Source organism: Labrus mixtus, chromosome 13 (assembly GCF_963584025.1).
Source record: "Labrus mixtus chromosome 13, fLabMix1.1, whole genome shotgun sequence".
Taxonomy (NCBI): Eukaryota; Metazoa; Chordata; class Actinopteri; order Labriformes; family Labridae; genus Labrus; species Labrus mixtus.
This window is the reverse complement of record NC_083624.1, coordinates 13344730-13369574: the sequence shown is the minus strand read 5'-3', so window position 1 is coordinate 13369574 and position 24845 is coordinate 13344730. Positions and strand designations below refer to the sequence as shown.

Below are 24845 nucleotides of genomic sequence, written 5' to 3'. Positions count from 1 at the left end.
TGACTAAATTAATGCCACACATTAACCCACATGATCCACACAGTCCCTATGTTCAAAATACACAAGAGGTGAAAAAAGAGCTTAAAACAGACGCCCATTAACAAGACGGCCAACTGTTATTTTTGGGTTCGTAATTGCTGACCAACAGTCCAGTACCTGTTGCAAGCTACAGCTCTGGCATTGTATTAATCTGTCTGCTGTAAACCAATCAATAATTTTGTACGACTAAGCAATATTCATGGGTAGAGTTTGCTTGCTTAATTGCATTGAACCGACCTCAATTCAACAATGCCATCAGCATACAAAATAGGCAAAATCCAAATGTACTTTTCTAAAGAAAACACTGTACCCATTTTTGTCTTGGATCAACATCGAGAACTCAAACTGCTTAGATTTATTGAAAGGGATTGACTCTACTGCACTAGCCCACTAGCCTGTAGGCCTTGGCAACATAAATAGACTCTCTAGATATCAGCTGCAATTTATCATTGGTATCTGCCCTATTATGAGTCACTTGTGTTGTCTAACCCAGTTACTGAAAAAAAAAATGCTGGACTAGATTATGCCAACAGAGGCAGGAGATAAAGCTGGCTAGATTATAGTTTGAGGGATGTGAGATGGATTTAGCTTGCCTTGCAGAGGTGGGATTAAGACAGCGCAACATAAAGACATTACTGGATTAAAGTGATCACTGGGTATGAGATGGACAGCTGCATACGTCCGGGTAAATAGAGGAATGGGAAAAAGGCGGCTGCGTAAGTATGAAATAGAACATTAACTGTTTTGAATAATGGACTGCCTCTGAAATATTTATTTTAGCTATGTACCCCTTGACCGATGCAAAAATATTATTTGGTACACACATTTGTTGTTTGCAAGTGTCTGATTTACATGCAGTATCAGTGTCTGATTTGCTAAACTATAAGAGGGGGAGGTGCGCGGGCAGACGGACGCTGACACAAACACCTGAAGGAATCTTGGTGTTCATGCGTTACTTTTAATGACAGCTGTCCTGTTCTATCGGAAAGGTATCCTTAAATGACTTTCTCTGATTTCCGACTCTATCTACTATCCTATGTCTACAATAAAGGCACAAAAAGCCCAAAAGTAAATACATTTTTAAATTTTTTATTTATTTATTTAGTTTTAATAACTTTACCTTCAAGGGGGGTGGGCCGCCCCCCTATTATAATGGTAGGGGAAACACTGATGTATTAAAATTGGCATATTGATCAGAGCAATGCGTTACCACATTCAGCACAGTCATGTGGATGTTAACCTGCTGGGAGGAATGAAGGCTTGCCGTGCTAGCATTGCTAAAGTTAGCCACACTCTGTAAGCCAAATTGACATTGTTTACTCTCAACTTTTTGAAATAAATTATGATGAATTCAGACTGTTTTTAAACCTGTAGACTAGGCGTTTAGTCTGGATTTAAAATTCAGTTTAACTGACTAGGAAATTAGACACCTAGCAACGTCCTACTAGAAATTTCAAGAATTCTATTTAGGAAGTAGAAGACATATGATGAAACAAAAGTTCATTGTTCTTGTTTTAAATAAGAACATGTCTTTCAGTTGCATGCTGCCTTTAAGCCTATGTCAAAAAGGGGCCATTTAGCTGACGAGATCAGTCCTCCCTTATCACCACTGCTCCATGTGCACATTATCATAGCATTACAGCAAGATCATGATTATACCCTGCATTTTCTTCTCAAAGAGAGGACTCCTCTCTCTCTCTCCAGTGCAGCCCCACCCCCACATTTACGCTCCTCAGGTATGCAGGTACAGCTGGCTCCTTACTCTTTACTCAAGTTATGCTCCAGTGCATGCTTAAGCTTGTCCTTTTCTTCCTCAAAATCCTTCCCAGCATCCAAACCAAACGGAATAAACACAGACCTTCCCCTTCCCTGAACATTCACACAAAAACCTGAATACCGTTTCATGTATTACGATTTGTTCAGCAAAGAGTTGTAGACCTATTGCCAGGTGCACATTTCAAACCTGCTGCTTGTGCAACCTGAGCTTAGTATGGGTGTGTATAAGTGTGTGTGTGTCAGCTTCAGATCCTCAGGTCTGCCTTTGAAACAGCTGCTTAAAGAGACTTGAATACCTTTGGTAGGTCAAAGGACACGGTTGCTTAAGAACAGTGGGTTAGAGCCAAAAATGGTTTGCCTTCCTTTTTCTGCTGTGCTCCCTTCATGATAATTGTGTTGATCCCAGGTTGAGGTGAAATTTGACCGCTTAAGGTTAAAGAAAAACACTGGTTTGCAAATGTTTTTCCAGAGTTTAGTTGGATTAAATTGCCGTTGTGCAGCTAAAACATGGTGATATTGGAGGTTTTTGTGAACCTCAAGTTTCCAACCTCACATAATTCATGTGTCCCAGTCAGAAATAGGCCATGCATATTCCAATGACCAGAACACTGAAGGTATTAATTTGGTTAGCATTTTTCATAGCCTGTATTTTCTCGCCCTCTTTTTTTGGCATGTAATGTGATTCTGTGTGACACTTGACAGGGTTATTTCTGGAACGTCAACAGTTTACTTGGCAAAACCTTTTTCATCCGCTGTTTGTTATGCTTGGAGACCTGTTGAGGAAGCGCAAAGGGATTCCCTGTCCAACTCAAACAAGTACATAAAGGGAGGCCTAAAACACAGGACGATTGTAATTTTTATTTTTTTACTGCCTCTCATTTATCCACTGCATGCTTGTTTTCCATCAATCACCTCTGATTTCCCTTCGTTTCTTATAGTCCAGTTAACATAACCAGTTTGTTTAAGTTTAAGGTGGTTTTGTCTCGTCGTCATTTCCTCTGTTTAGTCAACAGAGTGGTAATGTACATATAAGTACGTAGATGGGGGCTGTGAAAATGTTATCACTGTACATGTCACATGATGCAGTGACAAGCAACAGCTTTAGTAGAGATATCTGGTTAAAAAAACTGATGGGGCCTCCTTTTTTTGTAGGGTGTGTCCATCTCCGTAAGCTGAACTGAACACGCACAATAATCATGCACATGCATCTCCCCAAACTCTTTTGTTGACATCAGGGCTCTTGGAGTCACACCCTGATGATAGGGGTGATCCTTTCCTCAAGCCAACTTCTGTCACAATAAATCAGGGGTGTGCTTTAAAGCCAGATTAAAGGGTTATGGAGGTATGCTGTGCTTAAAGCCAGAGTTTTCCATGTCACAAAGGTGGCTCTCATTTAACCTAGCCAGATCGCCACGGTAACTGATGCTGCACACCTTAAGCTATTGTTGTAGATTTTGAATGTAAGTCACCTAAAAAGTGAGCCAACATTCAGTAAATAGTTTATGATATTCTCTGTGTGCGGTATAGGTTCTCAGCTGAGGTAATACTTAAATGCAGGCCGATTGAACCATATGTTTGTGTTGACACCAACAAAGCTGTGGAAACCATTGCTCTCTTTTGCAATGGGAACCTACATGCATTTGGTCGTCTATGCAAAAAAGACCAGAGGCTCCTTGTACCCCAGGTCTCCTTATCCTCAGGGCTCCATTATGTGAATCTCGAGCTGTGTTTTGCAACAGGATTTAGAGAAAATGCAACTATAAACATTAACACCACAGTATGGCTGTGTTGCAACATTAACTGCTGTGTCAACCTTAGCTCAAAAGTCGTCACAATGCAGTACAGCTGGTTAAAATGACCAAAGTCTGTTGGTCTGATCAATGAAACACAAACATAGACGTAGCACTCCAGGATACGAGTAGTATGAGCAAGATGGCTTGCTATAGACAGATAAATTGACAGCCGAGACGCAATATGATTTATATTTAAAAAAAAATGTCCTACTGGCTGAAATGTAATATTTTGAATCGGTTATCATCCATGTTGCTTGCAAAATGGATGATCGCTTTTGGAAGTAGTTTCTACAACAGTCTCTGTCTCTGACTGTCTTTGGTTTGAGAATTAAAAAAACATCTGTTGTCTCACGGTAGCATAGAATGAAAAATTGCTCCTGAATAGCACGATATAAGGCCTATAAGACAGGTAGAACTTTTACGCTTTAAGAGAAGCTGCTGAGTCAGCTATCTGTCACACAAAAATGAGTTCGGTGTACGGCAGTGAACATTTCACATGCAGCTTTCCAGAGCTCCATTCTAATGCAAAGGACTCTTGTTCCTACAGAGTTTAAATACAACAATTGTAAGTTGCATTGCACCATTCAGTCAAATTGATCTAATGCGATGAATACCGATTATTATAACTTAATTTGACCGATAACTGATATTTGAAACTGATATCTACAGTAGAAATAAAAAATATTTTAGTTAAAATTTAGAATTTGCATATTACAATATCCAACGCAAGACAACTCAAGGCTCTCCTCCAGTTCCAGGCTGCTCTCGTCTCTGTGCATGCTAGTGACACCCGAGCTTCAGTGTTGATTATCTATTACTCGTATGACATCTAGCCAATCAGAAAGTGTTTTGGGCGGGACATTATATGAGACAGAGTGGTGAGGGTAAACAGTCCCAGAGGGGAAAGACACCCCTGCCACTTGTCCACTTTTTAATGAATTTATATTATCAGCAAACAATAAAATAAAATGCCGACACAGATAATCGGCCACATTCTGAATATCGGCCCCAGGTAAGCGGCCAGGCCAATAATCGTTCAACCCCTATCATGTGTTTTATGTCTTTATTATATAACCTCATTGGCACTGTATTTAACATAACTTTATGGGTTTTGTTAGTTAATTTTGTGTTGTAAGCTATTTAACTAAACAATAACAAATAGTATCTGTTCACTGACTGACATTTAAACATCTGTTAAAAGCATTGATTTACATTTTTAAAAAATCAAACAGGGTGTCTATTTAACAGAGAATATAAGATTTTAAAGTTGATTTATTGGACGATCAGTTTGTCGATGTTGAAATCTTTGTATCTATTTGACTGTGTGTCTGTGTGCTAGTTATGTACTGTGTCAGCTTGAGCGCTCTGTGGGCATTTGTCTCGATGCTTCTATGAGTCTGGTACCTCTGGGTCTGCAGCAATCCTCTGTAGGAAAAACAAATGGCAGTGTATGTGATTTTGCAATGTCAGGTTCTTTGTATGAGCTTTTATACTGTCTGCAACTGTGTGTGCAGAAGGAAAGCTGAGCAAAATGGACAACCATACCCTGAGAGAATTGGTATATGTGTGAGTTTGTGTGTGTGTTTCAGAGATGAGAAGGAGAAGACGGAGAGAACATGAGAACAAGACTGTGTGTGTGTGTGAGAGAGAGAGAGAGAGAGAGAGAGTGAGCGAGAGAGAGCAAGAGAGAGAGAGACCGGCAGCCTCGTTCCTATTTTCTGGGGCATCAGGCAGGGAGGCAGCAGGGAGGGATAATAACAGAAGCTGTTACATTCTTGTGGTTTCTCTGATTTCAGCGTGAGGCAGGGGGCTAGCGCAGGCTGACTCATGGCTGCTCTCTGCCAGCATGGAAGCTACTAGCAACAGGACAATACATGACATTTCTCGGACACTTTGATCTAAGACACAGTAGTACAGGGCTATTCATCTCCGCAGTTTTATGCACCTCTTGCTCAAGCGTTAACCTAGCAACTGATTATCACTGGCTAAGCTAACACCGTGAGCTGCTGCAATAATTTGACTTTTAAGTTTACAGGGCTTGTTCCTCAGGATTAAACATTTATTTTTGGTCTTTTTGCTTTTATCTAGATAGGACAGTGGATAAAGTAGGAAATCTGGGAGTGTGTGGAGAATGAATGAATTAATAATAATAATATCTAATTATATATCAGCTTTAACTTGACCTTCAAGGGGGGGCGGGGGGTGCCATTGGGGGGGCGGGCCGTCCCCCTAAAATAATGGTAGGGGAAACACTGTATACCAATTAAAAGCTCGGACTGGTCACCTGCCTGAAGGGCTGTGATTTCATTAAACGATACAAATATTTGAAATTTAAATGATTTAAAAATGAACCTCATCAGAAACCTCAAAGGTGCAGCACAACACCACTACAGGGAGGTAGGAGTCATAGTCAAAGCATGTTATTGTTACACTGTGCCAGTTGAATGGGAAAGCAGCCGTACAGTTTTTATACACATTCCTTTCTTGATACTGGTTTGATAGAAGGTGTATCTATTGACAAGTACTGTACCTATCTGATACCAGTTAGACTATGAAGAACTACAAACATCATTTTTCAGTCAAGGAATATTTCTGTAAGTTGCTGTCTAACATTGGTATATGACCTGACTCAGGTCCAACTGTTTGTACATTTCTATTATTTTAAGAACATCCTTTTACTCTGGTTTCACAGAGTTTAGCATTATACAATTTAAAAAATATATATAAACATAAAAAAACTGCCAGTATGCCGGCAGTCCCTGCAAGAACCACACTTCTGTATGTTGCGATGAATTAACTTAAAGTTGTTCTCTGTCATTCTTGCAGACGGCAGTCAGAACACATGCATGCCGGTAGCACAGGATATATTCATAAGCTGCATATTTTTTTCATGGGGGTTCATAAAATATGCTGTCAAATCTGTGCATTAAGTGCACTGTTTGCACTTTGTTGAGTGATGTGAGCAGAAATCAAACTTCACCAATGCTTGAAGATTTCTATCAGATGTGTGACATTTACGCTTAAGCATGCTCTTCGGTGTGTTGTATGCAAACTGTGTCCTTGAAAAAAGTTTAAGCCAGCAAAAAAAAAAAAACACAAAAAATTCTGCCTTCACACCTCACGACATGCCAAAAGTGACTAATTGCTGTATAAGCATTTTTGTCTGCAGCAGCTTACCGTATTTTCTACAGCGTGGAAATGTTGTATGCAGGCTGTGAGGTGATTGTCGACCTGGCCCACGCTTTCCTGTTTTGGCCCTGTTTACCAACCACAATGTGTTCCACCCAGCTCCATCTCTTCATCTTCACCTCTTCATATACAACCATTTATAGCAAGCCGTCCCCTCACACCTCTCCCTCTCTGATGCTTCTTGTTCTATAGGAGCTTTAGTACATTAAAGTGAGCCGTTGAAGTATTCACTCAGCTTTTGATTAGTCTCTTCGTCTTGGATGATCTGATTTGCAGCAGGGCCTACAGCTGCTTAGCTTTGTGGGTATTTAATTCACACTAAGTTCAACTCATTGATATTACCTTGATGTTCTTTGTAGTTTGAAAATTTGTTTATTCTATGTACAAAAAAGGATAAGAATAGTTTACTAGTTTTCTCCCCTGACTTATAGAAAGATCTATAAGCTTTAAACAAAGAGTTTAAGGGCCAAAACTGACAAGAAAAGGTGACATTAAAGTTATAAAGTAGATTGACGCTTGTTGAATTTCTTGGCATAGGAACGAGTTCAGACAGACAAAGCAGCATCCACCGACTATGCACACTGGTCACGTGTAATTAACCATTAGTGTGCAACATAAGGCAGTGCTCTAAGTTTTCTGAGTTATGCATCATACTGAATCTCATTTATCAGCAAAAAGGACATATACTCTGTGAGCCTATCCATGGGTGCACACAAATTCAGACACCGGCCATAGCAGGTACAAGAATGAGAAACATGCTATTCAGTTAATGTTCAGATGTTTTATGGAAGCAGAACTTGTGCATGAGTTTGTTAGCGTGGGTACATGAGTATTGAAATGTAAGTGTGCAAGAGAAATGGGAGTAAAAACAGTTTAACTTTTTGATGCAATCAGAGTCAGACCACATCCATATTAGATAATAACTCTGAAATCAAAGCACTACACTCTGTTTGTTCCTTGCAAAGAAAGAATGTCTTAAAAAACCCCTATGAATTTAAAAAAATGATTTTTTTTATTTTTTTTAAGAATCAAAACAGTGTAAGAACACCTCATATCACAATATAAAAGTGTATCAATATTTTCAACACCAAAACATGTGTTTTTTGTTCTTGGTTGTATTACACAAACTCACACATTTGTTACATATTGTGGATTTACCACTCAGCTTCCTATTTGGTGTGTTGGTTTAGGCTGTTGTGTAATAATGCAAACCTGTGTGCATATGTTGCAATCACATAGCCCACTGTGCATGTTGTTTTCCCAAGGTAGGAGACCCTGTTGCTTCCAGGAAGGGAATTATAAGTGCTGTCTTTTTAATGCTAGTTATGATGTTTTTATACATCTTTTTCCTGAGTCTTATATTCCTGGTTTCTTCAGAAGTGTGTCTAAAGTCAATCATAGAATTAGGTCTTCAGATTAGTCTGTATGATTTTCCTATAGAAACCATAAATGGTAAATGGACTTGAGCGCTTTTACACTGCAGGTCACATCTACCCATTCACACACTGATGGTAATGGTCGCTATGTAGTATCATCCATCAGAAGTAACTAATCTCATCCATACACCACCACGAAGCAGTGGGAGCAATTCAGGGTTAAGTGTCTTGCCCAAGGTCACATCGGACATGTTGCCCAGCTGGGGATCGAACCCTCGACCTTCCAGTTGAGAGGCGACAACTCTACCAACTGAGCCACAGCCGCCCCATAAGAAGTCATAGTTAAAAAAAAAAAAAAAAAATGAATGGGTAAATCAAGCAATCTCTTCTCGGTGCGTTAGCAAGTGACTCACAGACTCTATACATCCTCTCTCTCTAGTATAGAGACATACTACTTCAACACTGTGGACACAGTTCAGTTGGTGGTGCAGATATTCCAGGAAAATGACAGTTGTATTGCTGCTAAAAGATTACTCTTATGATAAAAGCCTTTTCCTAGTACACTTTCCACCCCCCCCCCCCCCCACCCCCCCACACACACACACACACACACACACACACACACACTACCAGCTGTTTTTCTCTCTTTTTAAATGTCAACCCCAGTCTAAATCTGTTTGTCAGCAAAGAGCAGGAGTGGAATATAAAAGGCTACTTAGAACAAAGGCTTGAGTAATTTTGAGGTGAAAATGGTAATGCACAAAATGGGTTGAAATCTGATGAGATGAGTTGTGATTGGTTTAGTGTTCGAGTGTCATTGCCTGAACAGCCACAGCTTCTAAGAATAGGAATAGAGGGTGATCCAGAGGGTGCAGGAGATTAAGTAAATCATGCAGTCATCATGACTATGTCAGAGGCTAACCCCTTCCCTTCGCCTTTTACTAAAAGACTCACGCTTTTATGTATTTCAGGGTTCAGTGCAGTTCAGTTTAGGGTAAGTATCAGGCACCAATATGAGTATTTTACATTAGGCCTGTCCCTTCCCTTTATCTTATATTTTCATTGCAACAACTGTTATGTCCATTTGTGTATTTCTGCCCTTTTTATAACTTGTCACAATGACTTGAACTGCACATCACACCAAACTACATTGTGAGACCTGTATGAGTGCGTTGGTGCGATAGCCAGAGCTGCTCGCAAATGATCGGAATTGAAATGATAAAAGATGCATAATTCCATTCTTATTTTAACGTGGTCATTTTGTACATGTGACTCAGAAACTGTTCGAGGAAGAAACCACTTCATCTTAATGCTCAGATTTAAAACTTTAACCGTGACCCAGTTTTGTAAAAGACTTATATAAATAACTAATATAAATATAAATAATTTCAAAATGAAGGTTCACAATACTACCCGGCATGTGTGCATGCGTTCTCTTAAAGCAGATACCTGTGTTGTAGAAAAATTAAGCCAATGTGGAAGTGCAAAAACACTAATGTTCCTTAATGGTCTTAAGGCTGGCTGCAGAAGCACAGGAAGTCCAATCAAAACCCATCAGACATATAGGTGTTAACAGCCTGGCTTAATGAGTAGGTTTAATGTACACACTGTAGAGGGGGTGAATTTTTCAAAAACTCATCCGTTTGAATACATGAAGGCAAAGAGTCTGGCTGATCTGACTGACGGGCGTTGTAGCTGTTTGCCAGGAGACTTAAGGCCAATCTCAGCGCCATCTTTTTGCCTGTTGCTTGATTGACCGAAAGTTAGTTTGACAAAGAATTTCCAATATGGCGACTGCCATTGTTGGGTTTGAAAAGCATGCTTATGAAACCAATGGGTGATGTCACTGAGCCTACGTTCATGTAGTCTATGGTCCTGTTGGATTGTTCTCTTAGTAATTAAGTATCATTATTTCAATTCAAATCTACTGAAAGCTTCTTAGAGCTCTCTGCAAATTCAGTGTGGAGACTTGTGATCCTTATAATCAACACATGAACTTGTGTTTAAAATGTGAATGCGTGGATGGTTCCTGTAGACATTCAAATCTTAAATTTCTGCAAAATGCAAAAAGCTCACACACATAAATATTTGTAAATGAATAAAAGATATTGTACGTATGAGCGTGCACGTCGGGTATTGTGTGTTTTGTCAAGGGAGCTTTTACACTCAGATGCAGAGAGGCTCATTAACTTCCTGCTTATCGATATTGTGCTTGCTGTTAAACACACTGATGCTGTTCTTAGCGATTCGTGGTTTAAGTATTTATACCTTCGAGAGTCTGTCAAATGTTCAAGGCACAAAGAGAGAGGGCCAGTTCTGCATACAGAATCACTGACTGAACAAGAGGTGAAAGACGGCCGGAAAGTGTCAGTATGGTTCTTATTGGTTAACCCAACATAACCTCATAAGTCACTATTCTTAACAGACAAAAATCCACTTGATATTCTTGTAGTATTAAAAAAGAAAAAAGAAGATGTTATATTTAAATAAATTTTTAGACTTTAATTCTCCATGTTTGATCTGTGAGGGACTGGTAAATTCAAGTTATTGCTTAGTTTGACACAATATAAAATACATGAGATTCCGATAGAGAGCAGACGGGTGAATGGGGCTCTATGTATGCGTTGTTGTTATTCAGCTAACCTAGCCTAGCAGCAGGGGGTTTGTGCTCGGTGCCGAACACCTGGCCTCCCTGCCGGTCGGGCAGGAATGTGCAGGGCTGAGGTGGATGAGGGTGGAAATATGCAGCGTGCTCAGAACACGACCCCCGCTAACATTTAAAGGTGCCAGCGTCAGCAGGAAGGGGAAAAAATCAGGGGAATGTGCTGCTTTAATCAAACATGCATCTCTGTTTCTCTGCTTTCTGTTTTTTTCTGTGTTTGCACCATACATATGTGTATGTAGGCCTCTGGTTATTTAAATGAGCTGAACACTGTCCCACCCCTCTCATATGTCTAATCTGTGTGTTCAGTTAAGCATTGTATTTTGAAATGCTTAATTTTTTTCCCCCAAACACCTTGAAATTGAGGTAAATAAAGGCCTGTATGTATAAAACAAACAACAATACCTCAACAACATTTTTCACCAACTGATCCATCAGTCTATGGAAGAAAATACTTAGTTAAACAGGTTTTAGTCTTTGAGGACCACTTGAGACTTCAGTGAATTAGAATGAAAGACAAATGGCTGTCACATGTGAAGAGCAATACCCTGCTGCCTGCCCTCACCGTTATGTTCTCGAAAACACTTGTGTGTCAATCTGTACATCTGCTTTCAAGTGTATGTTATTGATATGATTTTGGTGTTTTGAGCGTCTCAATGCAGCGCTGTTTTACGTGCCACTTCAATTTCCTGGTGCTATTTGTGTAGTTCATCATAGATTTGGTGGTGGTCTTAGAAATGTGTACAGAAAAGGACTCTGAGTGGAAAATAATTTGGTACAAGTATCACAATGCAGAGGTTTCAGCATTATGAGATATTTTGTAGAGTCCGAACGATTAATCAGCCAGCCGATCATATCGGCCGATATTAGCACGTCCAGTGACTATCGGCTAATTGTATCGTGTTACTAGATTTATTTACCAGCCCAATGGCACTTCATTTGAGTACAGCTGAATAACACTAGCAGTTCTCTTTCTGTAGAGTGTGTTATATGGATTACGACTAGCATTATCACCCTCCAGAGTGTCGAGCGGTGATGCACATACGCACAGTTACTTTCCAGTTGAGTCACCGTCTTGATTTGCTTATATTTTATATCTTTCCACAAGTGTTTAATAACTGCATTTGAGGGATCAACGCAATAATTGTGTTACGTTGTGCAGTAAAAAATGCATTTAAGGAAGTTGAAGTGTAAAGAAGACTCTATGCACACTAAAGTAAAAAGCGTGGGCATATATATTTTCACAGTTCTTAGAAGTTGTGTTTACAGACCACCAGGTTGATACTTGAGATGTTGAAAGCGGGACATGTGGGTTTCCTCTCTGCCTGTTAGCGAGCCACCACAGTTACATTTGTGCTGTGAGTAAATTCAATAACGTAAGTCAACCTTTGTCTATACAATCTCTGAAGATGTGTGTGGTAACAGCGGTTTACTTACAGGACAATACCTTTATTTTTACACGCACACAACAGCTTTGTTCGCTGTTTTCTCTTTACAAAAAATGGCTCTATATTGGAATGTAGTCCTTTAAATTGAAAACTAAAAAACTGCAATTTCTCTCATGTCAATTTCAAATGTTATAAACTATCTACTGAAAATGCATTTTCAGTCCCCCTAGGCTGCTTTTTATGAGTCCAGCATTTCTGTGGAAGTCACAGTGATGAGAGGAATGTGCCTCCAGCCAGAGGGTGTTTCAAAAGAAGGAGTTATAGAGTCTTAGGAGGGGGGGGGGGAGGCGGGGTTTCCTCCTCCCACATGTCAGTCGCGCAGGTGAGAGGACTTGTGAGATTCATATCGAAGAGACGTCTGTAATGTAGACATAAGAAAGAGCTGGAAAGCACTTCCCGTGGAAAAAGGCCTCTCACTCTCCATTATCGGAGGCTTTGATTCGATAGGATTCTCTGTGACAGGTGTTGGGTTTTATGAATGGCTGTGTGTGTGTGTGTGTGTGTGTGTGTGTGTGTGTGTGTGTGTGTGTGTGTGTGTGTGTGTGTGTGTGTGTGTGTGTGTGTGTGTGTGTGTGTGTGTGTGTGTGTGTGTGTGTGTGTGTGTGTGTGTGTGTGTACCCTCCCTGGTACTCCCTGGCACTGATGACTATAATTTGCATAATGGACTCACAGGCCATACTGAGAGTAAAAGACAGGAGGAGAGAGGAGAGAAACAAATATGCTGCATGTGAAGTGTAGTCCAGCTTCTCTCAACTTGTGCTCCATTAAAATTCCATCTCATACGCGTGTTTTCATCCTGATTTCTCGATAATGAGAATACTGGTAGGGTTGGTTCAAAAATACTTGCCTGTCAGAGATTATTCTACAGTTAATACTGATCTTGCAATCCGTCTATCTGTATGCACTGTAACCCATTCGCCTTGTCAAACCCATGTGTAGCTAATGACATAATCTACGCTGTAGTTTATACTGCAACAGGGCCAGAGCCCTCCATAATGGCATTAGTTTCAGCTGTGCTTCATTTAAAAGTACAGATTCAAATGTCTGATTTAAAGAAATATAGCGTGCTTGACATTTCAAAGGAACCGGCTGTTATTTCACATCGATATAACTTTCCTTTGGTTGTTCTTTTCCCCGTTCTATTTGTTGGAAAACACCCATCACTTCATTTGTTTTTTATGAATGAACCACTGCTAAAACACATAACGGAGTTTGTTTATTATGATACAGTATGTTATGGAGGAGGGGCTCAGTTGGAAATGTGTTCTTGTACATCTTCAGATGACTTTTTAAATAATATGATCATTCTTAATTGGATCTTTTTCAAATCCTTAACATCAACATGGTAACATGTATGAATATCAAACACTTGGATTGAGAGAACATCCTCAAGAATAGCAAGCTGTGTTCAAAATAGTTTAAATGAACATCCTTTATGTTCACAAGGAAGACAAGTATTGTTTCCTATCAAAATAAATGGGTGTTCCTTGGCCAATGCTTGACAGTTTTTGTTTGTATTTTTAAGGTGATATGGCATATAGCTTTTTCAAAAAGGGTTGTAAATGATAGAAGTTAGGCAGGGTTGTAGATGAATTTCTAAAGTTGCTGTTGAATAGCTTCCCACAGAGAACATGTGTTTTAAACAGAAGCTGAGGTGTCCGAAGGGATTAATACAGGACGTACTGAGGGACACAATATCATCGTTTTGTGTTTAAAATATTCTGAGCAAATGGATTCTAAAGGACTTTACGCTACCTGTACTCATACAACATAATTGAACTGTGTAGTTTTTCTAACAGTGCAGTCAGGAAGGCGGACTCAGTCTTGTCTTTCGCTTAGTCGAAGAGGATTATTTGGTGAAGTTACTGAACTGTGGTGAACTTGAGCTTTAAGATGTGGAACCAAAAAAAAAACGTCCTCCCCATAATAAGAAGTACAACTGATAATTCAACCAATTGCCTTTTCAAAAAAATGATGAGCACAATATAAAACTCTTGATTGGATCAGCATTCCAGGTTCTTACTTAAACCGACAAGCAGCTCAGAAAGTGGCTTTGGATAGGGCCGACCAATATGGGGCCGATACCGATATGAATATAATTGGGAGAGAAACAAATCTGATACCAAGGGCATATAGATGCTGTACACAAGTTTCACAGTGGTGGAAGTGTGAGAGCTCCTGCAACTTCCTGTCATTCTGCACTGTTTATCTCTGACTGCTGGTGTAAGCATGTTCAGCTTCAGAAACATCAAACCTCAAGAATTCACAGAACAATCCACTAACTTTATGTAGCTAATATGGAAGACATTTGTCAAGAAACCCTTTCAACCATAAAGTGGCATAATTTGTATTCTTTAGGAGTCTTGACTCTTGTTCTCCTCCTCCTCCTCCGCCTCCTCCTCAGAGACATTGACAACCAGATTACAAGCTGCACTGTATGGCTTTACCATCAGCCAGGGCCACATATGGCTATCCCTAAAGGAGGCCAGAGGTCATTCGCTGCCCACATTCCTGTAGCTGCAACTTCACTGGCACCCCACCTCCCCCACACAGACACATTTTAAATGCTTTGTTTGAATCTGTCAATTACAGACACACACACACACACACACACACACACACACACACACGAAACAGCACTCTGTCTGCTGCTGTTGTTGCCCTAGATAATTTAAGTAGAATTAAAGGGATCATGGGAGTGGCTGGCTAGTTGGAGGGTGAGGAAACATTAGGAGAGGGGTGGAAAATGACGGGACGGATGTAGGTTTCTTATAAAGGCACAGGTATGAAGAAGTCTTTTTCTTTTGGCCTCGCTCACTTGATACCAAAACTATCTGTTTGTTTTTGAAGACTGAGTAACAAAATTATAACACATGACGGTGAGGTCAGGGTTAAGTCTGTTTCATGCCGGCACAGACCTCCAGTAGAGCATGTGGCATTGTGGTAAATGTCAAATGCACACAGAGAAAAAGATCTGTGAGGGCTTAAAAGCTGTTTTTTCTCTCATCTATTATAAAAACTCACACACACACACATATTTACTGGCACACATCTGTAATTGACCACCTGTTTCTCTGTGGCCTAGTTAACGCTGATGTACAATTCCTCTGGGAACGCTAACTGCTAGCTTCTTATTTTCAATTGTTTCAAAGCATCACAAAGCTACAGAAAAAAACAAACATACGTTGCATGTCTTTGGAGTTCCTGTTTAGAAATTGGCGGGTATAAATAGGAATGTATGGGGCAAATTAAGTTCAGCAGTCGGCCCTTATTTGAACTGGGAGAGGCCGCTGAATTTTGTTTCACTTTTTCTTTCTGTTAGAATAACTCAAATATGTGAAGGTATTCATAGTTCAGTAGGTAATCTTCTGACTACTTTTGTATTTGTGCTTGTTTTTTGTTTTGTGTGTGTGTGTGTGTGTGTGTGTGTGTGTGTGTGTGTGTGTGTGTGTGTGTGTGTGTGTGTGTGTGTGTGTGTGTGTGTGTGTGTGTGTGTGTGTGTGTGTGTGTGTGTGTGTGTGTGTGTGTGTGTGTGTGTGTGTGTGTGTGTGTGTGTGTGTGTGTGTGTGTGTGTGTGTGTGTGTGTGTGTGTGTGTGTGTGTGTGTGTGTGTGTGTGTCCACATTCAGTGGAGCTATGAACATTTTAGATAATGTGTGTTTTTCTGTTTGTATCTTTGTGCATGTTGAGATGGGTGTGTTCATATATGTGTATATCAGTGTGTATACAGACAGGAAGGCTCCCGGCCCGTCTGTGTTTGCAATGAGCTGAGAGGGCCAGAGGAGCCCACCACTGAGGGGAAGCTTTAGGGTCAACACACACACACGCGCACACACACACACACACACACTCCTGCCTGTTTGTAAGCTCTGCTGACTGCAGGAAGCAATAATGGTAGCGTGCTTCCGGAGTTCCGGAGGCTTCTCTCAGGGGAGTGCGGCTGCCCTGTCCAGCTCAGCAGAGAAAAACTGAAAAGAACACAGCGGAGCAGAAAATGATAGAACATGGAGAATAGGATCGAGTAGAATAGAAAACGGCACAATGGAATAGGATTGTGAATGGTACAGTAGAGCAGAACCAATAATAATAATAGGATTAAAAACAACAAAAACTGAATCGAAATAAAAGGCGAACACAAAATTAACAAGAAGCCAAATATTAGAATTAAGACGAGCAGAGAATTCATGCAGGAGCAGACTTAAGAGCTAAACCCTTAACAACAGGGACTGAAAGACTACAGGTTATTAAGACAAATCCGAATATCACTTTACATTTGACTGCAATCCTTAAAAAAAAAAAAAAACATGACTCTTCCTGTGTCCAAGTACTCAGGTTTTTTTTGTATAGTGGTGTTTCAGGAGGGGAAATGTGATTCAATGGTTGCACACCGCAGAGATGATCCAGCACCTTGCTCTGCGGTCTTTAAACTGTCCTCAGCTGCATGGCAGACAAATGTTAGGACAGGGAGGGAGCAGGGAAGGCGAGTCAGCCTGTGGAGAGAGTCTGTGTGTCAGACCTCATCATCCATGTATCCCGTAGCCCCGCAGTGTGAGCCAGTGATAGGAGAGTGGCCCTCCCCGCCCCCTCCCTCCTATCTTCTTTCCTTCCTTCTGCATGGCTTCATCGCTGCGTTTCTCTCCGGCCCATTCACTCTGTTTCCCGAGCTTACAGTGCTGCGACTGCTTCAGTTTGCGTGTTAGCTTTGCTGCTTGCAAAGCTGTGTGTGTGTGTGTGTGTGTGTGCCTGATTGTGTGTCTGATTGTGTGTGTGTGTGTGTGTGTGTTTGTGTGTGTATATGTATGTGTGCCTGATTGTGCGAGTGTGTGTGGTGGCTCTGTTGGCAGTCAGAATAAATCGATCTCTGCGGGATGGCAAGCGTCACGCTTTGTTTGATACTACCTGCTAGCATTCAACCACCTACACTTCCTGTTATGCAGCTCGGTAACTCCTCTCTCTTAAACCCTCTCAGCGTGTTCAAATGCCCACATCAAATCCGGGGAGCCCAAACTCCAGCCCCCACTGTGTTACACCCACTTTCCAACTCGTAGGATATTGTCACTGGAAATGTTAGGCACTGTCATGTGCTGAGCTGGATCAGACATTCAAATGAATCTCTTCTTGTGATCAGTTTAGTAACAAAATGAGCGTGGTGTCACAACAATGCTTACAACTCTCGCTTTAAAAAAAAAAAAAAAAAAGTTGACAGGCCAGAGAAAACAAGTAATGCACTCGTCTTCTTCTCTTCCAGTGTTTACGAATATGACAGTAATCCTAATGGATGATGATGATAGACTTTTATTCAGTTTATTTCTCAGGTTCAGGGCGTAATATAAATCTATTTAGCATTGACATGGGTCTCCAAATGTGCTCCAGTAGCCACTTCTGATTGGATCTCACTTTCCTTCTCCATATGTACTAGAGGTGGGGAAAAAAATAGTTTTATGTAAAAATAGAGATTCTTATCTTCTGAGATTTGAAATCGATTCATGTCTTCCAAAAATCAAAAAACCCTGCTAAGCGCCAAGGCTAGCTCTTTAACTCAGTAGAATGCCAAATAGAGCAGCAAGAAATTCAGGCAGTCTCACAGATGACTGGAGTAGATCCTGAATTATGTACTAATTCATAAATAGACTTTGAATGCATCGTTTTGAATCGGAAATAGATTCTGAATCGAATCGTGACACCAAGAATCAAATTGAATCGTGAGACAGCCAAAGATTCTCAGCCCTAGTATGTACTGTAAATGAGCACAGAGCCTTTTTCATCCTCATGAGACTTTTAAGAAACTTTGAACGATGATAGCGATGTGCCTATCAAAACACAGAGGGCTAGTTTGCAGGGTATTCAAATCTTAGAACAACTTTGAAGCAGGAATGTGATTCTTCCTGATTCATGTGGAATCTTGGATTTTATTTTGGGATTTTTCAACGTGTTGTTAAGGTGACCCACGTGAATAATGGATATAGCCTTTGTTGGCTTGTAAGCTGGTTGGGTTTATGTGCTTGGCTGTGCATGTTCGTCAAAGTGCAATGCGACGTTAGAGCCACCAGTTCACTGCTCGGGAAACAAGATTGTGTGAATAAAGTGTGATCCAGCTTCGATCCGTGCTTTGTTTCTGTGCATCGTCGCTCTGATGTCACTGAGGTCCAGAAATACGGAAATCCACGCTAGCCAACTATATTCAGAAGACGTTGTCACATTATCTGTGTGAAGACTCGGAGCAAGAAGTGATCTGTCAGCAGTCCCTATCTGTCTGTCGAAATAGATTTAGATAGACGTGTCTGTCAAAGAAATTAACAACATTCTGAATCAAGTAAATTTGTTTCATTATTCTTGTAAGTGAACAAGTACCTCCAGTCATGCTTTAGAAAATCCCATACTAACTACACATAGACTACTTGTTTACAGCCTATAGAAGTTCTGCAGTGTGTAAATATGGCTGAAGATGCTTTATTAATGTATGAAGATGTTGTTGACAGGGGCCATATGCACGTTTAAAGTGGTTTCAATCAGAGATCATCATTTCACATTACCATCATTTGTCTGATGCCAATCACATCCCGGTGAAAGCCAAGATCCCATGCATATTAATCAATCAGAGGAACACAGACACGAGCGGCAATAAAGCAGAACATATTTACAGCATGTTCCATTTGAATATCCCAAAGTAGGCCTTAAATAATGCAGCATTTTCTGATGAGACTGTATGTTATTCGCCTCAATGTTTTAGGATTTAGGAGCTTCTCTTGTACATGTAGAGAGCACAATCAGAATAAGTAATGTCAAATACTTTGAGAATAATGTTCTCAATGGTGCAATATCCATTCATTTAATTATTGATGGAAGCAAAAACTATAGATAGAAAAAAACAGATCGTCAGTCATTTGTACTGAAAGCTCTTTTTGGTATTCAAAAACAAGAAATGGTCCAATAATGGGTGTCTAGGACTTCTATCTTTGTTGCTGTTTTGAAACCGTTTTCTAATCTATAATAAGTTTTATTCTTACAAGGATTGTATCGAAATTTAAAAATCTGGTATTGTTACCACCCTAATCAGAAAAAAATCTCAGTTGGGATTTAAAACATGGTTTAATGTGATTAGCTATGAGACATTTATTTTCTTTTTCTTTTTAACGTTTTGGGTCATTTTTTCCTCCATTTTTTGAGTGGGGCATGACATGCAGCAAGGGGTCGAGGTTGGATGCTAACCCACAGTCGCTGCGATAAAGACTATAGCCTCCCAACATGGGCTGTGCGACATAACCGCTTGGCCATCCGGCATCCCAGCTATGATCTTTGTTAACAAAGCAGCAAGACAACAGTTTGTAAGCCCTGGGTTATTCAGAGTATGTTCTGCTGCATCTAAAAGATTATTTTCCAGTTCCCTTCAAATAGTTTCTGTTGTTTCTTTGTCATCTTTGACTTTGGCAGTGAACGCAGAGTTTCAAAAGTGCAGCTGCAGACTAAAAACTCTGCTGGCACATATTTGAAGTGTTTTTCTCTCTATTGGACACGCACACAATTTCACAACAGTGTTACAGTCTCTTCTGCTTCAGTAGGAGTGATTTTAATAACATGCAAGCACTTTGTAACTACAATTTTACACTGCACCAATAGATCACCAGGCCCGAGCTGATATAACCAAAGTGACATCATCAGGGTGGTTGTTGTTTGTTATCAGTCATTATTAGCTGCATGGTTATCATAGTTTCCTCGCCTGCATCAGAAACATTTCTCTTGCTCAATTAATGCTGCTTCTATATTTTCTGTTCTTATGATATGCGCCTTCATATGTTGTCAAATCACCCATAATATACATCATACTCTGTGCATATCATAACATCCACCTGCAAAAGATGCATTAATCTCATGTTGATGTGTAAATCTTGAGCGTCACGATATGAGAATGCAGCATTTTTAAGTATAGATATGTATGTGTATGTGTATGTGTGAACATACCCAGTGTGCACACCATCTGCCAGTGGTCATGGGGGTTTGTGCTGATGTATAGTGACAAGCAGCTCAGAGACGCAGCGAGCCCTCCATATATACTATACACACACACACACACACACACACACACACAAATACACTCACACAGAGCCATCGTCAAAAATGCAGCAGCTTCTGATGACGAGGCCATGACCCTTGTGGGGGTTATTATGTCCCCTGTCAAGACAGATCACCAAAGAATAAAGAAAAGGGGGGAGGTGGACAGGAAGGGCACAAATCCCACTGCAGTGGCATATGTTACCCAACAAAGTAGGAAAACACTGAAAACGCTGCTGAGACCGCAGAAAACAGAAAGAGAAGAGAGAAACTCGGAGTACATTCACATGATCTTCACATGAAGGAGATCACAGAAGAAGAGCTTTTCCTTTCAGGTGTCTTATTGAGGCTAAGTTGGCTGTCCAACTTACTCACTCTATACAAGTTTATACAAAAACAGGACAGCAGTTTAGGTATAACTTACTTGTTTCATACAATTCACTTTGCAAGAATAGTTTTACCATTGAGGAAACTTGCTAAGCTTCCAAGCTGAGAAGATTGATGGCTCGTGTGTATATCAATCAATCAATCAATCATTATTTGTGTAGTGCCAATTTGTAAGTGTTATCTCAAGACGCTTTACAAAAGAGCATATGGGATAAAATGCAGTTCTTGTTGTCCACACTTCCTTGCCGCTGAGGTGGAGTTCAGGTCAGGCCGTGCATGAATGATGCGGTGGTTGTGGGGACGACGCAGTCTGATGGGTGGTGGTTGAGCTTTGGGTTGTGGTTAAATATGGAGCATCTGCTGCCAGTTGCTTAGCACGATGAAATGGAAACCCCTGGCCTGCTTGCTCTGCTCAGACCAAATCTTTCTACCAACGGCTTGTTTAGTCGAAGTGCCACAAGGGAGGGTATATGCCCGACTTTTTCTTTCCAATGAAGCCATTTAAATAGCAAAAAAGGAAAATAAATTCCAAGGTATGGTGCTATTTGTTCACCACAGATAATTCAGTTTGATGTCAATCTCTACCCATCTGTGTTAAGGCAGTATTGAACTGTATGTTTTTTTTTTGTTAACACATGATCATCCTTTGTTATCCATTCATGTCCTGCAGAGTTGTACAAACTATGAATGAAAGTGTAAGAGGTAATATTTCTTTGGATATATAATCAAGGATCCAAGCTGCATGCTACCAGCTCACAAGGCCTCTGTAGGGTCTTTGGTTTGTTTCAAATGGAGCAGCTTCAGATACATGGATCGTGATTTATTCCCACTGATGAGCAGAGAGGACACCCTGAGCCATTGTTTGTGCTGCCATGATCTGCCAACCAATCACTTGAGCCGCTTCACCAAGGCATGCTGCAGGCATCTCATAAAAGCTTCATCATGGCAAAACCAGGACCTCTGATATATTGTTTTTGTATATCTTACCTGGAATATGCTTATTTTCCAGATGAATATTGTCACATTGAAAAACATTTTTTTTTAAACATTTAAAGCTCTTCTTATCGTATTTTTTTTTTCTCACTGTATCGTAGCTTGTGAGCGTTTTAGTGTTGTACTGCTATTCATTTTCCACGTCCCCCAGTAGGGAATCTGCAGCTTGCCTACTCATTGACATTCTTTTCTTATGAAACACTCTGTCTTTGCTGCTTCTCTGTGCTTGTACGGGCTTGTCTCTCTGTATGGCTGCCTTCAGTAAGGCTGTGAAGAGAGCATGTCCTACATCACATTTAGTTATTGTGTTCTTTTTTTTTTTTTTTTACCTATGAGTATGTGCATTACAAGCATCCATTAAAAATGCTCCAGTTCTTCCTTTCTGTTGTTGTCCTGCTCAGTTTGCTGTTTCAGCTCCTGTCTCATTCTCTTCGCGTTGCTGTGTGTTTTGGTTTTGTTGCAGACCCTGGAAGGAGCGTGATGAGCGCGCGCTTCCGCTTGCCTGCTGGCAGATCCTACAATGTCCGGGCGACGGAGCTGGAGCGAGACAGGCAGCACACACAGGTTGTGTGCAACGTACTGCTTCTGGACAACACAGTCCAGGCGTTCAAAGTCAGCGTAAGTACTGATCTCTAACCATTACCTATACCTCTATGTTTGACTGAAATCAATACTGATTCAATCATGATATTTTTCTTTACTCTTATGCAGTATTTTTGTAATGAAATGGAATAAAGGCTCTCTTCTTAACTGGATAGATTTCTGGGGAATTTTCATGTTTTGTAAGTCTTCTTCAGTATCAAAGTAATCAGTCGGTCAGCGTGTCTTTATATTGATGGGTGCATTACGAATGACCTTTCTGTTATAGTCATCATGTGGATCATTCTCTGTAGAAACAAAGGAGCGTCATTGCTATTTTTAAACCTAGATAATGAAAATCAACACATTTGTGCAATCATTAAAAAAAATCTATATTATGATGATTTTGTCTTACTGACGGGCAAATAAGTATATCAAACATTTATTAATCCATGCAGGACCCAAAAAAGGATAAAGTACTAAGACCCCCATTTTTTACCTCCCCTCCACCCGCCCATAACACCCCACTCTTCTCATCACTATAGATTTGGCCCTGGAGACCCCCTTAAACTTACTCGATGGTGGGTGGTGGATGGTTGTAGTGTGTGTGCCCTGTATTTGTATATATTTAATAAACAGACAATACATAGAGGTTGAAATTCTTTTTTTCACACTGGTTCTAATATGATCTTTTTCTCGCCCTGAAGTTTTTACTTACAGGAGGTTGATAAGGCAGAGTCAGTCTTTATCTTGTGTCACAAGCAATAAGTCTCACCAAGTCACACCTCGAGGGGAGAGAGGGTTCAATGTGTTTGTGTGTGTGCCGGCCGTGTTTAGCTTCAAATCAGGTGACAAATTAACTTGTGACTGATGTCGAGAACGGCAATCTTGTATGTAATGACACATATCCTCTCGTCTGTCTCCTTCTCTTTGTGTCTCTCTTTGTCACCACGTGTTTAATCAGAGTTATAACAGCGCAAGAAGGGGAATTCCCTTTGTGAGTCACAAAATACAATTCCTCCAATAACATCCTGTCGATAGGTCACAGACTGTGTGCACACACATACAGATATATGACAAATATGCACGATGTAGCTGTTTAATTGAGGGTACTGATATAACAATGCTAAATGGACTTGAGCTTGTTTAGCGCTTTTCTAGTTTTCTGACTACTGAAAGAGCTTTTACACCCCAGATCACACCTACTCATTCACACACTGATTGCAGAGGCTGCTATGTAAAGTGACCATCAGTATTCTCTAATCCCATTCACACACATTCACACACCACTGACGAAGCAGTGGTGTATAATATATATATTATATATACATAAAATACAATTAGACTGCCAAAAAAAATAGTGTTTGTACGTTTTTTTTCCCCTGTATTACAACCTCTTCATGAATTTTTTAATGAATTGAAGCTAAATTAAACTTTTTTGATAAGGTACTCAACCGTACGGTACCTATACGAGTCACTTTGCTATTCCCTAGATTACATTTTCTTGGACTACACGGTCGGTTTTAAGCAAAGTAACTGGAATATATCTGATACTTACTGTAGCTAAATAATCAAAATGATCATGTCAGCCATATTTGTGGATCACTATCTTACACAGTCTCTTTTGCCCTCTCTGCTTCCTGCTGGAGACTCCCATCAACACCCCCCCCCCCCATCTTGCTGAATGAATGACTCGCTCTCTGTCCATGTCATTGATCAGACCCTTGCAGCGGCAGTAACTTCCTGGAAAGCCAAGCCAAGCCATCCTCAGAGCAACAATACTTCTATTGATCCTCTCTCTGGCCAACTTGATTCTAGCCGAGAGTGAAAAATCCAGAAGCGGTCACTTCGTCATGGGAACCAGAGTGCTCGTGGTGCACATGAGGGCATGTATTGATGATCTTTGTAGATAGTTAGTCTTTGGCAGAAATGATACAAGTGAAGAGCAGAATCTGGTGTAGCCTGAGAGCCTGATTGATGACGAGAAATGAAACAATCCAAGCCCACTACTGACCCATCTCAATACAAAAACAAAAGCTGGGTCACACGCAGGATTAATCCAGAGCAAGTGACGTGAAACTGTAACCATAGCAACCGCTAAACATCCAACAGACCCTTTGCCATTTACAAGAGCTTTTGGTAATCAAGTAGCTCTTTATAATGAACAACTCTGAGGAGCAAAAAGTGAAGACTGAACAGTCTTGTTACTAAAAATATAGTATCAATATGTTGGAGGAAAACTTATTCTTAGCTAAGAATAGTGTCATGAGGGAATGTGGAGACACTTTGTTTTCACATTATTATGCATATTAAAACTGTATTGATTTAAAGACAAACAGAACTATTTTTTTTTTTTTTTAAATGTCGACCCTTTTTTTTACTGGTTAGGACAGCTGAAGAAAGACAGGAAATGTTGGGAAGAGAGAGCGGGGGGGTGACATGCAGCAAAGGGCCGAGGTCGGATTTGAACCCACCGCCGCTTCGTTGAGGACCATAGCCTCCATATGACAGAACCACTAAGCTATTGGTGCTCCCAAACAGAGCAATTAAATGAA

General features: G+C 40.4%; 1 protein-coding gene across 2 annotated transcripts in view; it reads left to right on the top strand.

The window, feature by feature from the left end:
* The window catches only part of ptpn4a (protein tyrosine phosphatase non-receptor type 4a), a 74461-nt gene that overhangs the window by 5771 nt on the left and 43845 nt on the right, over positions 1-24845 (top strand). For both annotated transcript variants that reach the window (XM_061053781.1, XM_061053782.1), the window contains exon 2: positions 22175-22329. In XM_061053781.1, coding sequence (XP_060909764.1) covers positions 22192-22329 — 138 coding nt within the window. In that variant the 5' untranslated portion in view covers positions 22175-22191. The remainder of the gene's footprint in view (positions 1-22174; positions 22330-24845) is intronic.